At 46.1% G+C, this 15,729-nt stretch overlaps 1 protein-coding gene and 1 pseudogene across 1 annotated transcript; both read left to right on the top strand.

Annotated features, from left to right (window-relative positions):
* Positions 1-1,838: 1,838 nt before the first annotated feature.
* On the top strand, positions 1,839-5,166 carry LOC136528528 (phosphoglycerate kinase, cytosolic-like; annotated as a pseudogene).
* A 1,085-nt stretch (positions 5,167-6,251) lies between these two features.
* On the top strand, positions 6,252-9,082 carry LOC136528530 (uncharacterized). Its single transcript, XM_066521506.1, has 2 exons — positions 6,252-6,497; positions 8,226-9,082. The coding sequence occupies exons 1-2, from the start codon at positions 6,252-6,254 to the stop codon at positions 8,784-8,786; spliced, it is 807 nt and encodes a 268-aa protein (XP_066377603.1). The 3' UTR covers positions 8,787-9,082.
* Positions 9,083-15,729: the final 6,647 nt, after the last annotated feature.

Genomic DNA, 15,729 nt, shown 5'->3' with positions numbered 1-15,729 from the left:
GCCGCACGCATAAAACCCTCGAGCGCTGCCCACCCAAACGGTTACGGCCCACTGACCACTGGAACCCACGTGTCAACAACGACGACACTTGGGCCCATTTCGGCGACGACGAGCCTCTCCCCAACGGCCAACGCTACAAAGAAAGGGTTATTTTGATGTAGGCCATTATAATTCTTCGAGTTTTGAGAAATACCAGTATAATTCACTTATTCGGAGATTTGCCATTACAATTTCATTTCTCCCGCATCCGTACCATTTTCTACGGCTGTCGCGTATACGGCCCACTGTCAGGCACGTATGCCTACGGAAGGCATACGGACGTAAGTCCCCGTCTCCTCCGACCGAGCCCGCTGTCGCTCGCACGCAGGCCGCCGCGGATGAGCGATTGAGCGCCGTCGCTCCGCCTCCGGCCCCCACGGGCAGCGGCGCGGCTCACGGACTTCTTCGACGCGGTGGCAAGCCTGGCAGGCGTCCTGGCAGCTTTGCTGTTCGCATGCGCCGTTCTTCTCTCAACCGTCGACGCCGCAGAGTGCGCCACGCACGACTTCCGGGCAATGGATCGGAATCGGAACCATGCCGTTGTCGCCGGTGTTAGCTAGCGAGAAGCCGTTGCCGCGCTACATCTCGGCCTCCTCGGGGCTGGCCCAGTCCATCACCGTGGAGCCACTGGCCCACGACGCCATCGAGGATGCCACGGACGCCGACGACGATGAGCTCTCCTTGGCCAGCCTCCGCCCCCTACCCCTCCTCCTCTCGCCGTTGCTGCCCGTCTCGCTCCAGTCCCGTTGCCCCCACCGCGCGAGGTAGCCTCCTCCCCAGACGCCCGTGTTCCTCCTCGCAGCCTTGTCGAGGGAGGAGGGATCCTTCCCCAAATCCGCCTAGCGCTCCTCGCCGCCGCCGCTGGCGAGATCGAACCGGAAGACGAGCACCGCGTGGGCGTGGGCGTGCGTGGAGGCGTCCGCGGGGGCGGCTCGCGTGGGGGAAGAGCCAATTGTGGAGGTCCCAGGAGACCTGGACGCCGTCGCCGCCCCCGAGGTCGCCCCGCTCGCTGCCTCGGAACTTCCAGCGCAGGCACCGGACGTGGAGCACTCGCTCGCCGTCGACGCAGACCGACATGTCGACGTCAGCGCGGTCCTTCTTCTCCCTGCTGGCGGCCCTGTCCCTGCCACGGCCGCGGGCCACGAGATCCACGGAGATCTCCCGCTCGCCACTGCCGCGGCCACCTGTTGCGGGCGAGCGTGAGCCAGGGGCTCCGCTGCCCCAGCTGCAACCACCGCGACCGTCAGCTCCTAGACGCGCGCGCGGTCGCGGGCGAGCGACCCGCCGCCGCCGCAAGGCGCGAGCGCGGGTTCTCGGTCGCTGCTGCCGTGGGAAGCCGGCGGCGCACCGCCGTGTCAGCGTTGTGCGGGTCGATCTCCTCCTCGGAGGGGCGCACCTCGTCCGCGAACTCGCGTGGCCGCCAGCGCCGAGGTGAGCCATAGCAGCGAGGAGGAGTTCGTCACGAGGGAGGTGGTGATGGTGCTGTGGACGGTGGAGCGGGAGATGGAGGTCGCTGACGAGGGTGGTTGCCGCATCGGCTTGTTGGGACTGCAGGTGCTCGCGCGCACCCGCGGTGGTGGTGGCGTTGGTTGCTCGCACACGCGCCGGTCTGACGGATGTGACGCGGACTTGACGCCCGTACGTCTTTCCGGTAGGCATACGTGCCTGACAGTGGGCCTTGTACGCGGCAGCCGTAGAAAATGGCATGGATACAGGAGAGATGAAATTATAATGACAGATCTCCGAATAGGTGAATTATAACGGCGTTTCTTAAAACGAGAAGAATTGTAATGGCCTGGGTCAAAATAACCAAAAAGAAATTTCAGCACCTTCCCGTGGCTTCCTCGAAACCAAAGCTGCTCCTGTTCTTCCCACCGCACCTCGGACCCAAATCAATCAGCCCCCAAGAATCCGACCAGCTTTTTCCCTGGTAGGCTTCCTTCTCCGCCTCTCGATCAGTACACGATTCAGTTGACGCCTGGTGTCGGGCGAAAATCGTTGCCGTGACTTGTGGGATCGGATTTGGCGCAGGGTTTAGGGGAGGAATGGCGACCAAGCGGAGCGTGGGCACCCTGACGGAGGCGGATCTGAAGGGGAAGAAGGTGTTCCTCCGCGCCGACCTCAACGTGCCGCTGGACGACAGCCAGAAGATCACCGACGACACCCGCATCCGCGCGTCCGTCCCCACCATCAAGTTCTTGATGGACAAGGGCGCCAAGGTCATCCTGGCCAGCCATCTGGTGAGCAGCGGTTTCTTGCTCTGTGTCAGCTGTCTGTAAACTAGGTTAATTTTCTACGATTTGTGCTCGAGTGTATGAGATATGATGCTGATTTGGGCGACTGGTAACATCGGGTACAGTCCTGTGTAAGATTCTATTCAGTATTCAGGTGTGATTTGTAGCATGGGAGTACATTTGTACTAGTATCGATACCTGTTATTCAGTATTTAGGAAAGATAAGCGCGGCCTGAATTCTATTTATGTGCCAAATCTACCATCACTGTCAGTCAAAAGGTGATTACTAGAAATTTTCTTAGTTTGGTTGCAGTAATAGTTAGGTTGATGGTTACACTTAAAGAAAAGGGTGATATTAGGTTCAGAGTGGTACAAGACTGCATCTTTTAACTTAGAGACATGCCCATTTGATTAATCATGTAATTTCTGTAATCAATTGTTCAGTAATTGTCTTTAGTCATCAAAATTTGAAGCGATATTTCTAACATGCTGGTTTCAGTCTTTAGTTTGAGACTTTCTTCTTCAAATGATGTGGTTTGTTACCTACATTACAGCCAATGCCTGGTAACCAATATATTACATGTTCGAGTCCCATAAGGTAACAATGAACCTACATTAATCACATCTTGTGGCACTTGAATTGTGGATGTCAGTCAAGACATGGATACACTAATGGAGCAGCCACTGGTTAGTAACATGATGTGATTTTCAACTTTTATTAGGTCAACCCAAACTCGAGATTTCCCTTAATAAGTAGCAGACCAAATATTCTATGCTTTGGAGAAAAATTTGTTCCTCCCTAACCATATTTAAGCTTATAACTACTTTAATCGTTTCACTTGATCACGTCATTCTAATACAGTTACTGTTGTCTCTTCAGGGACGTCCAAAAGGTGTCACTCCCAAGTACAGCTTGAAGCCTCTTGTCCCGCGCTTGTCTGAGCTCCTTGGAGTTAATGTATGCATTATGAAAATATAGCTCATGTTCGTTCTTGTACATAGTATGAAAAACTCGAACAATAACTCATCTTATCTGCCCTTTATTTGCTTATATACATTGTTAAAAGGTTGTTATGGCCAATGACTGCATTGGTGAGGAAGTTCAGGAGTTGGCTGCTTCTTTACCAGACGGAGGTGTTCTGCTTTTAGAAAATGTTAGGTTCTACAAGGAGGAAGAGAAGAATGACCCTGAATTTGCCAAGAAGCTGGCATCCGTTGCTGATCTCTATGTAAATGATGCCTTTGGTACGGCACACAGAGCCCATGCTTCAACAGAGGGAGTTACCAAGTATTTGAAACCTGCTGTGGCTGGCTTCCTTATGCAGAAGGTATTTTCTGAAGTTCAGTTAGTCTGTTATGTACTTCATTGTGAAGAATCAATACTCTTTTTCCTTTTCAAGTTGCAAAGCCCTGATGTCTTTTCATTGGCTGAGGGTCAGCTTCCAATTACCTGCAACTTGACAGCATTGAAAGGTTCTGCAATATTGTTTTCATCTTTCAACTAAGAGCTCTCACATTTCAGGAACTTGACTATCTTGTTGGTGCTGTTGCCAACCCAAAGAAGCCATTCGCTGCAATTGTTGGTGGATCAAAGGTGTCAACGAAGATAGGGGTGATTGAGTCTCTATTGGCTAAGGTTGACATCCTCATCCTTGGTGGTGGTATGATATTCACATTTTACAAGGCCCAGGGATATGCTGTAGGCAAATCTCTTGTTGAGGAAGACAAGCTTGAGGGCAACTTCACTTATTGAGAAAGCCAAGTCAAAGGGGGTCTCACTCTTGCTTCCCACTGATGTTGTAGTGGCTGACAAATTTGCTGCAGATGCTGACAGCAAGGTAAGCTCCTACAAAAGATGTAGATTTTTTTATTGCAATTATTCATGTTAGCGAAGGGCGGGCCTGGTGCAAGCGGTAGAGTCTTACCGCCTGTGACCGGAAGGTCCCGGGTTCGAGTCGCGGTCTCCTCGCATTGCACAGGCGAGGGTAAGGCTTGCCACTAACACCCTTCCCCAGACCCCGCACAGAGCGGGAGCTCTCTGCACTGGGTACGCCCTTTTTTAATTATTCATGTTAGCCTACGTGAAGTGTCTTCTCGAATTATCTTGGGTAGCAACTGAACAATGTAATGTAGAACCTGCACCAACAAAACTCTGTTGAGTAAGTCAAGCTATTTGCACCTTGGCAATGGTAAAAAGTGGAAGTGTTATACCAAGTTTCCTCGTATCTTTGAAAATATAGCTGTTCTCTCACTCTGCTCATGCTGACACCTGCCATCATTTGCAGACTGTGCCTGCATCATCTATCCCTGATGGTTGGATGGGCCTGGATATTGGCCCTGACTCCATCAAGACTTTCAGTGAGACTTTGGAGACCACCAAGACTGTCATCTGGAATGGGCCTATGGGAGTTTTCGAGTTTGAGAAGTTTGCAGCTGGCACTGATGTGAGTGATACTTTGCATACGAGTTATTTGCATCTCTGTGTTCTCTAAGCTAAATTCATCGCCTATTTGTTCAGGCGATTGCCAAGAAGTTAGCTGAAATCACTGCTAAAGGCGTGACAACCATCATTGGAGGAGGAGACTCTGTCGCTGCGGTCGAGAAGGCTGGGCTGGCGGACAAGATGAGCCACATTTCGACTGGCGGTGGCGCGAGCCTGGAGCTGTTGGAAGGCAAGACCCTCCCAGGTGTCCTTGCTCTTGACGACGCGTAGGCTGGTACTGCAGTATATATAATGCAAAAATGCAAGTCCTCTTCTCCTGTCCAGGAAACTAGGCGCGTCTTTTCTAGTTTTGCCAGATGAGCAGTGAATAAAATGGAGGTGTGCCCGGAACAAACTGATATGACATGGGATGTGTTTTATCCTTCCTTTACTCAAACCCTTTTTACAGTAGCCGTGCTTGGACTCTGGAAGTCTGGTTGCCAGCCTCAGTTTGCTGTTTGGTACTTCACGTATTTCATGGTGACATACATAGACTCATCCCGTCATCCTGTGTTGTGTGCTCCCTCTATTCCAAATTATAGGTCATTTTAACTCTATTGAAAAGTCGAAAATTATAAAGATTTATGACATCAAATATGTATGCTATGAAAATATAATTAATGAAGAATCTAATGATGCTACTTGAGATCATAAATATTATTTTATTATATAAACTTGGTGAAACTTAATGTTTTGACTTTCCAAGAAAGATGTGTTCTGATTTTTATCATGAATCATAGAAAATCTTCCTCAGTAATCTGAGTATCATTACTTTAAGAAAGAAACTAAAATCCTAGATTCATCCTGCTGCAGGGTACATTCATAGTCTTTATCTGTGTTCATATGATCATTATAATTAGCATGTATGCAGCGATTGCTAGTAAACCATATACACACATAATCATCATAAATACTCTCTCTATTTTAAATTATAAGATATTTTGGTATTTCTAGATATATATTTTTTAATACGTATCTAAACACAATATATATCTAAATGCATAGCAAAAGTTATATATATATATATGTGTGTGTGTGTGTGTGGAAAAAAACCAAGCGTCTTGTAATTTGGAATAAAGGGAGTATCCTGCTAATTTTATATGGATTAAAGTGTGTCTGTGTCCAATTTACATAAATATCTAACAATGATTAGATCATATGGTGGGATGCACTTTTTTAATCAGCACCGTGTGGATGGAGCCGTGCCATGTCTCGTCTGGAGTGGATGGCCATGCGTACGTTCGGACGTCCGTATCCAAAAATAAAATAAAATAAAAATCAAAGCGTTCCTGAGTTTTTTACTATAAAATGGAAGTTTAGCGCCTTTCTTGGCTCCATAGACCAAAAGCAGCTTCTCTTCATCTCCACCTCGCAACCAAATCACCCCAAGTCCCCAAGTATCGTCCCATCAACCTTTTCCCGGGCGGTAGGCTTCCTAGCTTCTCCTTGTCTTGATCACTTACGATTAAACTGACAGGCAGACGATCGTCGTTGCCATGACTTCTGAATCGGATCTTGTGCAGGTTTTAAGAGAGAATGGTGACCCAGAAGAGCGTTGGCAACCTGACGGAGGCGGATCTGAAGGGGAAGAAAGTGTTCCTCCGCGCCGATCTCATCAATGTGCCGCTGGACGACGACCAGAACATCACCGACGACACCCGCATCCGTGCCTCTGTCCCTGGCTCCCTACCATCAAGTTCTTGACGGAGAAAGGCGCCAAGGTGATCCTGGCCAGCCATCCGGTGAGCAGAGGTTTCTTGCTCTGTCTCTGAGAGGTTACTTTGGTCCGATTTGTACCGGCTCCACTAATGAGCGAATCTTCGCTGCATAAGAAACCACCGAACGGCTCCACTAATCAACGAATCTTCGCTGCATAAGAAACCACCGAACGGCTCAGCGAATGATCAGACAATCTCGTGACTTTTCTTTTCTCGAGAAAAAAATGCTTTTATAACTGTTTTATTTTTAGAAAGTTGTAACGTTATAATCATAACTTTTATACATAATATTTTAGGAACATGTAGTCATAAATATATGTTTTGACATAACTTTATAAATAATTTGTTATGACTACTTTTCTACATTACTTTTATGACCTAACTTTAGTTCATAATTATAAACAAACAAATTTATCATATTTTTTTTTGAAGAAACAGGTGGAGAATCCTTTGCTGAACTCATATCTTCTAGTAATAAACTATACAAATCACATAATTTGTACACAAAAATTTTGTACACATAAAAAATATACGCAACTTCTTCAACACATTTTTTACATAATTTATTTCATAAAAAACTTTTTAACCTGAAAATTTTGTTCATAATATATGGAAGAAAAAGAAATAGGTTACATATGAGAAAATAAAAAACAAAGAAAAAATGAAAGGAGAAGAAAAACGAAAATACCCAACCGTGGAATCATTCTCCAACCGAACCGCTATATTGGATTTGTGGATTTGTGCTCGAGCAGTCGAGCGCATGAAATTTGTTGCTACATTGGGCGATTGGTAGGAACGGTACAGTTCTATGCATAGTGGCTCTGTTTGCTGCAGTTTTGCAGCGCAGCGGCTGCGCCTGCGGCTGCACGTAGCTCAAAGATACAGTACAACTCAGTGGAGGAGCTGCAGCCGCAGCAGCAGCAGCAGCAGCAGTGGCAGCCGCTTGAAGCAAAAGCAAATATGCCTAATTATGGATAACAGTTATTCAGGAAGGAGAAGCACGGCCTTATAGTGAACTCTCTATTTTTTTATAGTGAACTCTTTTTGTGTGTGTGTGTGTGGGCTAGTGAACTCTATTTACATGGCAAATCTGTCAGCTCTATTAGTGAAAAGCCAATTAATTAAAATTTACTCTGTACTGTATATCTTAGTCTTTTCACAGTAATAATAATCAGGGTGATGGTTTCACTTAAACAAAAAAAATGGAAATTGGGTTCATATAGTGCATGGTGTTTTAACTGGAGATATCCCACTTGATTAATCATGTAATTGCTGTAATAATTGTTCAGTAACTGTCTTGAGTCACCAAAATTCAAAGGTCATCTCTCTATCTCTCTATTGGGGGCTGGCACCAATTAGCAACCTGATGTGATTTTCAACATTTACGTCAGTCGACAATAAACATATCCCTTACAAACTAAAAAGTATAGCAGATAAAAATACATTAAAAAGGGAGAAACGTTTGTTCATCCCTATTGATTTTTAGGCTGAACTGAACTGCTTAATTTTTTTCACTTTATGTATTCTATTTCTAAGCAATCACTGTTGTGCTCTCATCAGGGGCGTCCAAAAGGTGTCGCTCCCAAGTTCAGTTTGAAGCCTCTTGTCCCGCGCTTGTCTGAGCTCCTTGAAGTGTTGTGTTTTGAAAAGATAACTCATGTTTATTCTTTTACATAACATTAAAATTTGCAATTATAACTCATCTTATATCCCCTACATTTTGCTTATATGTTATATCCATTGATATAAAAGGTGGTTATGGCCAAGGACTGCATTGATGAGGACATCGAACAGTTGGCTGCTTGTTTACCAGATGGAAGTGTTCTGCTCTTAGAAACTGCTAGGTTCTACGAGGAGGAAGAGAAGAACAACCCTGAATTTGCCAAGAAGCTGGCTTCAATTTCTGATATTTATGTAAACGATGCCTTTGCACACGGAGGAGCCCTGCTGGAAGGCGAGGGCCTCCCAGGTGTCTTTGCTTTTGACATCAATGATGGTTATACCACGGTTAGTGGTACCAAGAACGGGCTGCCGGACAAGACGAGCCACCACATTTCAACTGATGATGGTGTGAGCTCGGAGCTGCCAGTAGGCACGAGCCGCAGGACCCTCCCAGCAGGTGTCTTTGCTTATGAGATCACTAGTGAAGACAAGAAGGTGATCCACCACATTTCGAGTGATGGTGGTCGTCGTGCGAGCACGGAGGTGCAGGAAGGCAAGGGCCTCCCAGGCGTCTTTGATTGGAGTGGTGAAGATGGCTCGTTTGTTACTGGCGAGAGCAGGGCGGAAGACAAGTATATCGAACACATTTGACTGGTGGTGCTGGTGCGAACACAAAGGTGCAGGAAGGCAAGGGAAAACAGATATGCCATGGATGTGTTATGTATTCTGCTGTATATCTAAAACCCTTTTACAGTACCTTTGTTTGGTCCTGGTCGTTACTCCTCTACCTTAGCCTACAGGGCATTCTTCATCGGGCAATAGACTGGCATTTCAGGTGCAAAGAACCTCTGAAAAAACAGAGCACCGAATAAGTGTCCTTTCTTTGTTTGGTTGGCTTTACTTGGTCGTTGCTGGACTTTCGACGGACTACGTAGTCATGAACTACGTCAAGAAGGTGCATGTGCAACTTTGTAGTGGATGAAAACAAACTTTATATCATAGTTGTAGATCCAGTTGATTACTTTTTCATTCAAAATCACTTACGGCCCAGAATTCTGTTTAAAGTTCTTATATTTTGAAATTCAATTTTTTCAAATTGTACAAACGACCTCAAATGGAAAAATGATTAGCGATCTACAACTTTGTATGACTACTTTTTCATTAGCGATTATTTATGGTCTCAAATTTGTATTTGAAGTTCAAACATTTTGAAATTCAGTTTTTTGAAACAACCTCGGATGGAAATCGATCAATACCAAAGTTGTAGATCTGGATGACTTTTTCATTTGAAATCATTTGAGGTCCTAAAATTGTGGCTCAAGTTCTCATGTTTTGAAATTCAAATTTGTCAAATGACCTCGGATGGCAAAACAACTAAAACCGAAGTTGTAGATCTTGATAAGAACTACGATTTTGTAGTTGATGACTTTTTCATTTGAAGTCATTTAGGGTCCTAAATATTCATTTTAAAATCCTAAAAAATGAATACTAGGGAATGGATATGTCATGTAGACACAAATAACTTTGGTGTGGAGTGGTTAGAGGAGCTGTGATGACGTTTCTTAAGTAGTGTTTCTTTCTTCTTTCATTAGGGGTTGTGTGCATTGTTTGGAACTCTTTTTTATTCTTAATGAAAAAGCATTATCAGCATATTTTTCTAAAAAGTTTGGTCCTTCACGAATTTCTTGGCGACAGATTTGTACTCATCTATCATCATACAGCCTGTTCGCTTGCTTGTAAACGATCGTAAATTTCCAGCCAGAAACAGTGTTTTTCTCTCACACCAAACCAGCCAGCAGTAAATAATCCACGATCGTTTACGGCCTCCCGAACAGGCTGATACCGTGTTGGGTCGTTGCTTTAAGACCCTTGTGAGAACAGATCACCATAGCCTAACTCTTGATGACTTCAGCGTGCCTCGTGTTGCAAAACGTCCTGTGTCGGCCACCATTTCATTTCAACCCAGAACTTGATCATCTCAGCCCTGAGGTGCTTTGCCGGCTTGGTTAGACTTTCGTCATGTAAACTGTCATTATTGGACAACAAAAATGTACTATGCTATTATGAGAAATGGCTTATGTGCTACTCCATCATCCATCACAATTTGGTAGTGAAAACATCTAGCTCCTAATTTGGTTTTGATGATAATGATTGTTGGAAATGAGCTTGTGTATTCCAGGAGGTGCAAAGCCCAAAAATATATTGGGTACATATATGCATGAAAGCCCTTATACAATGAAGTATGTACATCAAATACATGACAACATCCCCCCCCCCCCCCCCCCCCCCCCCCCCCCCCCCCCCCCCCCTCAAACTCATGGTGGACCATGGAACCTGAGTTTGGATGATAATATTGGTGACGAGATCTCGCTTGTGCCTCGGTAAAGAAGTAAGGCAAATAGAGGCATTGCTAGGACCCTGTGAGGAATGACCACCTAAGCAAGAGTGAGCCTTCTTCTTTAATTGCTGGAAGAATAAGTCTCTGCATGGCCATCTTTGTCATAGTAATCATAGTGAAGTCCACTGGTACTGCCACTCTTCGAAGAGGATGCCATTGAAGAGGGCGGGTGGCGATACGGCACGAAGAGCCATGCGGGTCGTGCGGAAAGGAGGGCTAGGCGGTGCAGCAGCAAGAGGAGCCGTGCGGGAAACACAGAGAGGAGTGTCAGGTGGGCAGTGGTAGGAGGAGCCGCATGGGTTATGCTCGAGTTGGCAGTGATTGACAACCAAGTGGTGCACAGCGTGAGAGCCAACGAGCTGACGGATCGTGTGGGCAATGGCAGTGTTGTGCCACTCGTGCGCATGGGCGACGGCAGGAAGAGCCACGGCCGACGATGACGATGTTTGTGGCACCGCATGAACGGCAACCCAAACCCTAATTAATACTAGAGCCTGGCTCTAGATACCACGTTGGAAATGAGCTTGTGAACTCCAAGAGGGGTGTCAAGGCTTTCTTGATGTACTTGTTAGTCCTACTTTTCATGATTTAATTGTAAGTCATATATTTGGTGCATATGGGGTTGTTTTAGATACCCGCCACTGTCCGCCGCGCCGGGAGTGCTGCAGGTTGTGGCGGGATTTGCTTCTCTATGATATTGTGGCCATCTTGTTTCACTCGCCAACCAAACAGAAGCGCAGACGAGTGTCTCACCACTCTGCAGCGTGGCGAGGTGTGGCCGTAGACCAAACACCCAATATATACTTCATTATAATTAAGACAAATTACCAATAACTAGTAGAAACAGTAATCTTCTTGAGAGAAAAGAATTAAACAAAATACAGTGGTAATCAAATCAAGATAAAATTGGAATTTATTCTACTGTGACATCATATCTAAAAATGCACCGACTGAGATGTATTAAAGGTGGATAGAAGCCTAGCTACTAACTGAATCTATACAAATATACAAAGCAATAACTCATGACTCAAAGAAAAAATAATTATTGGTTTGAAAAACTGAATAATTGACTTGTCTCCCCCCTTTTAATCTCTGCTTGTGGTTAAGCAATAGGCTTTCTTTAGTAAGAAGAGATGAAAAAAAAATGAATGAGTAATAGTATGCATTCTAAAGCCTGCATTGTCAGCTTATCCCAATGCCTTGCTGAGAAACCAGCAACTACCTAATTCCAGAATATTAACACCAATTGCTAGTTCAGAGACTGGTGGCTTGATTTGCATCAAGGCCAAACCCAGCCTTGCAGGCTCGCTATGTCTATGGTTAGAGAGTATCACTTAGCATTTTTCTTTCTGTTTTTTCTTGAGATTCGCAAGCTCTGTTGTAACTTAACTGTAACTTTTTTTGTACCACTTGTGCAGCTGTATTGTTTTATTACCCTTAATGAATACAAAAAAAAAAAAGGTGGTGGGGCTTTTCCCCTACTGACCCCTCAAAAAAATTGCTAGTTCAGAGACTCTTTTTTTTTTGACAAACCACGAAGTATACACGAATCCTACTCCTGTGAGACATGCATGACGCTTGGTTTAATAAAGATGAAACAAGCACATACCGGCGAAGGAACTCATCTGTCGGGAGCCTCCGCGATGCTTTGCCGCCCTTTACTGGTTGGGAGAGAGTGAAGCTGCAACATGATCTGGTGAAGCGTCACCGATCGAGCGCTACTTGAGACGCTGGCCGGCCGGCCGGCGTTTGAGCAGCCAGATCATGCTGGCAGCTTCAACCTCTCACACCAGCAATGTGTTCTTCCTTCCCCACCCGGATTTGGGAGACGCCCAAACGAGCAGAAGAGGACTGAGGAGAGCATGCGCATGCACATTGGCGGATCCACGGGGGGGGCTAGGGGGGCAGCAGCCCCCCCCGTGAGACTGATTTTCCTTTATAATTACTGTAGCAAAAACGTAATTTCATGGTTAATCTTCGACATTTGTTCTAAATCTCTATTGATTAGCCCCCCCTGAGGTGCTCATCTTGGCTCCGCTAATGCGCATGCAGCTACAGTTTGGCGTGTGCGAAGGCAAAGAGGACGAAATCAGAGCTCGACTGCGCGAGCCGTGCACGGACGGAGGTCGCAATGCATTGGACGCTGTTGTTAAGCAGACCACTGCGGGCGTGATTGGTAGGCCGAACCGAGCCGTCCTTGTAGTGTTTAGTTGTCTGATCTCGTTCATGCAGCGTGTTTGATTGCTTTTCTCGTGCCTTTCGTATGTATCCTTTCATTCATCTGCCCTCCTCCATCCTGCACGACTTCGTCTTCTCAATTTCCACTTCCCTCTCCATACAGGATGATTTGATTCAGGCATGGCACAGGGCACCATGTGTCATACACTCAAAATTCACATCAATGCATGCAACCAAACAAGATGTCATCTAATACTGAACCAACAACAAAGACAAACAAATACGACTGAGTGCACGATTTAAGCATGCATCTCATCATCCTGGACCGGCTCTCCCTCCCGGCTCCCCACATCAAAAACAACCAATCACGCCCTACATTACTACATGCATGGTCCCTCGTGCGCCCACCCAGCCAACCCCTCCTCGTGACGCTGCCGCTTTGGTTGCCCCAGACGACGCTGTCGTGCTCGCTGCGTCTGCACGTATTCGTATGCGTCTCTGTTGTGTAGCCTGTCCTCGCGTTGGTAGCCCAGCAGGCTGTGTCCTGGCATGGGCAGCTCGGCGCCATCTGATTCTTGCGACCTCTCAATGCAATGCAGCTAACCAACCTGTTCTGATTGCCAGCAACGTCTCTTTCCTCCTCTAAAGAATTCAACCTTCCAACGACGGATTCAATCTTTCAACAATCACCTTTTCTCTTCCAGAACGGATTCAATCTTTCAGCAATTGTCTTTTCTCTTCCAGTCGAGCATGTACTGGGTGAAGGTTAGCATCCAGCGTGCCAAGTTGCTGATGGGGGATGTGGGATGGGCAGAGAAGATGCAACTTGACACCAGAAATGAGCTGTGCTTGACTTGAAAATTTGTTTTTTAGCATGCAATGATTCCATTAGAGTGATTATGATAGCCGAACAACCTGATAACTGAAACGACCTGATTTCCGCGAAGGGAAATCCACAGAGTCGAAGTGTAATAAGACCGTTGTAGACCATATTACCCAAATTCCAGTCGAATATCACATTCATACAACGTAATTTCAGAGTACAAATAGTGCAGAATTACATAAATTATTACATCGCCGCATTGACGGAATCAAAAGTAGCATTCATTCAGAACAGCTTAAAGATAAGATCGCCAAACTCGAGCGTAGGAACGAACCCCTCAACCGTCAAACTCCTCGGAGTTATACTCCTCAGCAGAACCTGTGTGCCAAAATTTATCAATACGATTTGTATTGGCCACTCCCACCCTATGAGCATTGCTTTGTGAAAATTGGATGCAAGTTGGATATATTCAAAATGAACCTATAAGGCTGGGGTTTCCTATGTTTTAGCATATCAAGTATATAATAATAGTTGATCAATTTTAACACCATTCCCACACACATTCCACCCTATTTTCGTCCAGAGCCAGATTTCGATCCTGGGATCGATATACCACCATCTCCACACCATCACCATACCATCGCTCAGTCAACAGGCCAACTCCCTCTCGGCACTGTCTCAAGGCCCGTAGCCTCTGGCTACGACCGACACTCTCTCACGGGGGAAGAAGAGAATGACTCATCTCACTATCTAGCTTAAGTGAAACCCAGGAAAGGTCCATAGCCGATAAGTCGGCACATGTATCGATTGATCAACCATACACTCTGCAGAGGTTTTACATAACCACAAGATTTGCCTTCTTCGCTGACCGTCGTCAACTGGGCTGATTCCGGCCGCTTGCTAGCCTAGGATAATGTCACTCTACCATTCAGCCCTGGTACACCCCAAGTCTAGTTTGGGGTGGCTGAAACTGTGAGTCATGAGCCGGGTCCACAAGGTCTCCATGAAGTCTCGGAAGGGTATGGGGGAAATCCTCCTCGCCCCGTACCTCCTTACACTGTCCGCTATCAACCTAGCAGTAGTGGCAATATCCTACCAAGTAGTCCGGCCGTCCCGCACCATATAGGGCGAGTGGTACGTAAGGCTTCCCGGTGAATCTGAGTATTAGTAAGTTCTTAGGGATGACCAAGCCAGAATGTCTTCATCAGGGTTTCCATTTACCGTGCCACTACAGCACCTCCACCCCAGGCTCCTCCCATCACAGGTTCACACCCAGGGCCACCTCATATACCATTTACCCACCACAGGTATCCATTCCAGGGGTGCCCAGGTAACACTCCACGACAAAACTTGCCCCAGGCTCGTCGTATACTCCAACTTTGTCGACACAACCCTTACCCTCCACACACCCAAGTCACACACGCAACACTCTCCCCATAGTCCAGATAACATCAGTTTCCACCACGCATCAATGTAGTACAAGCGTAGTAGAAGTATAAGCAATGAAATATAGCAGCAAGCGTGTGTCTAGCCTAATAGCAGAGTAAGTAGGGGTAAGGTTGCGTCAAGGTAAAGGCCATCAAGTAAGCATACTACCATGCAAGTCCTATCATAGTGTGAATATAACAATAAAGTAAAGCAATAACAGTTCTATATTAGCCATGCGTAATAGGTGCTACGAGGCTGGTGGGATGTGGCACCTTCAGTGTAGCCATCTCCGTACTCCTCACGGTACTCACGATCCTCGTCCGTCTGGTTCTCCTCCGAGTCTGCATACGATCGAATTATAGTCGCGTTAGCGACGTCTATAGAATAGCACAAAGAAGCAATGAAAATTTAAAAGAGCCAAATGCACTCAAACATGGGTTCATTGCGTAAAGCTTGATTTTAGATGAATTTTGGTCCTGGTTTCGTATTTTCTGAGGTCGTATGAATTAGTTATGAATTTCCAAAGTTTAAATCATCTCTGAAAATAATTAAAGCTGATTAATTCAGGGCTGACATGTGTCACATTGTAACTGGTTCACGTGGCATGCTGACGTTAGCATGACATCATCAGAGCTAAACCGCGGCTGATAGGTGGGTCCCGCTGACGTCATCACGACATCAGCATGACGTCACCTCCTAACATGTGAGCCTAGAGTCTCCGTGTCGCTGACATGTGGGTCCAGTCAAAGTCAACATCAAGTCAACGG

Source organism: Miscanthus floridulus, chromosome 19, assembly GCF_019320115.1.
Source record: "Miscanthus floridulus cultivar M001 chromosome 19, ASM1932011v1, whole genome shotgun sequence".
Lineage (NCBI taxonomy): Eukaryota > Viridiplantae > Streptophyta > Magnoliopsida > Poales > Poaceae > Miscanthus > Miscanthus floridulus.
The sequence above is the reverse complement of the archived record's forward strand: the minus strand, read 5'-3'. Positions and strand labels throughout refer to the sequence as shown.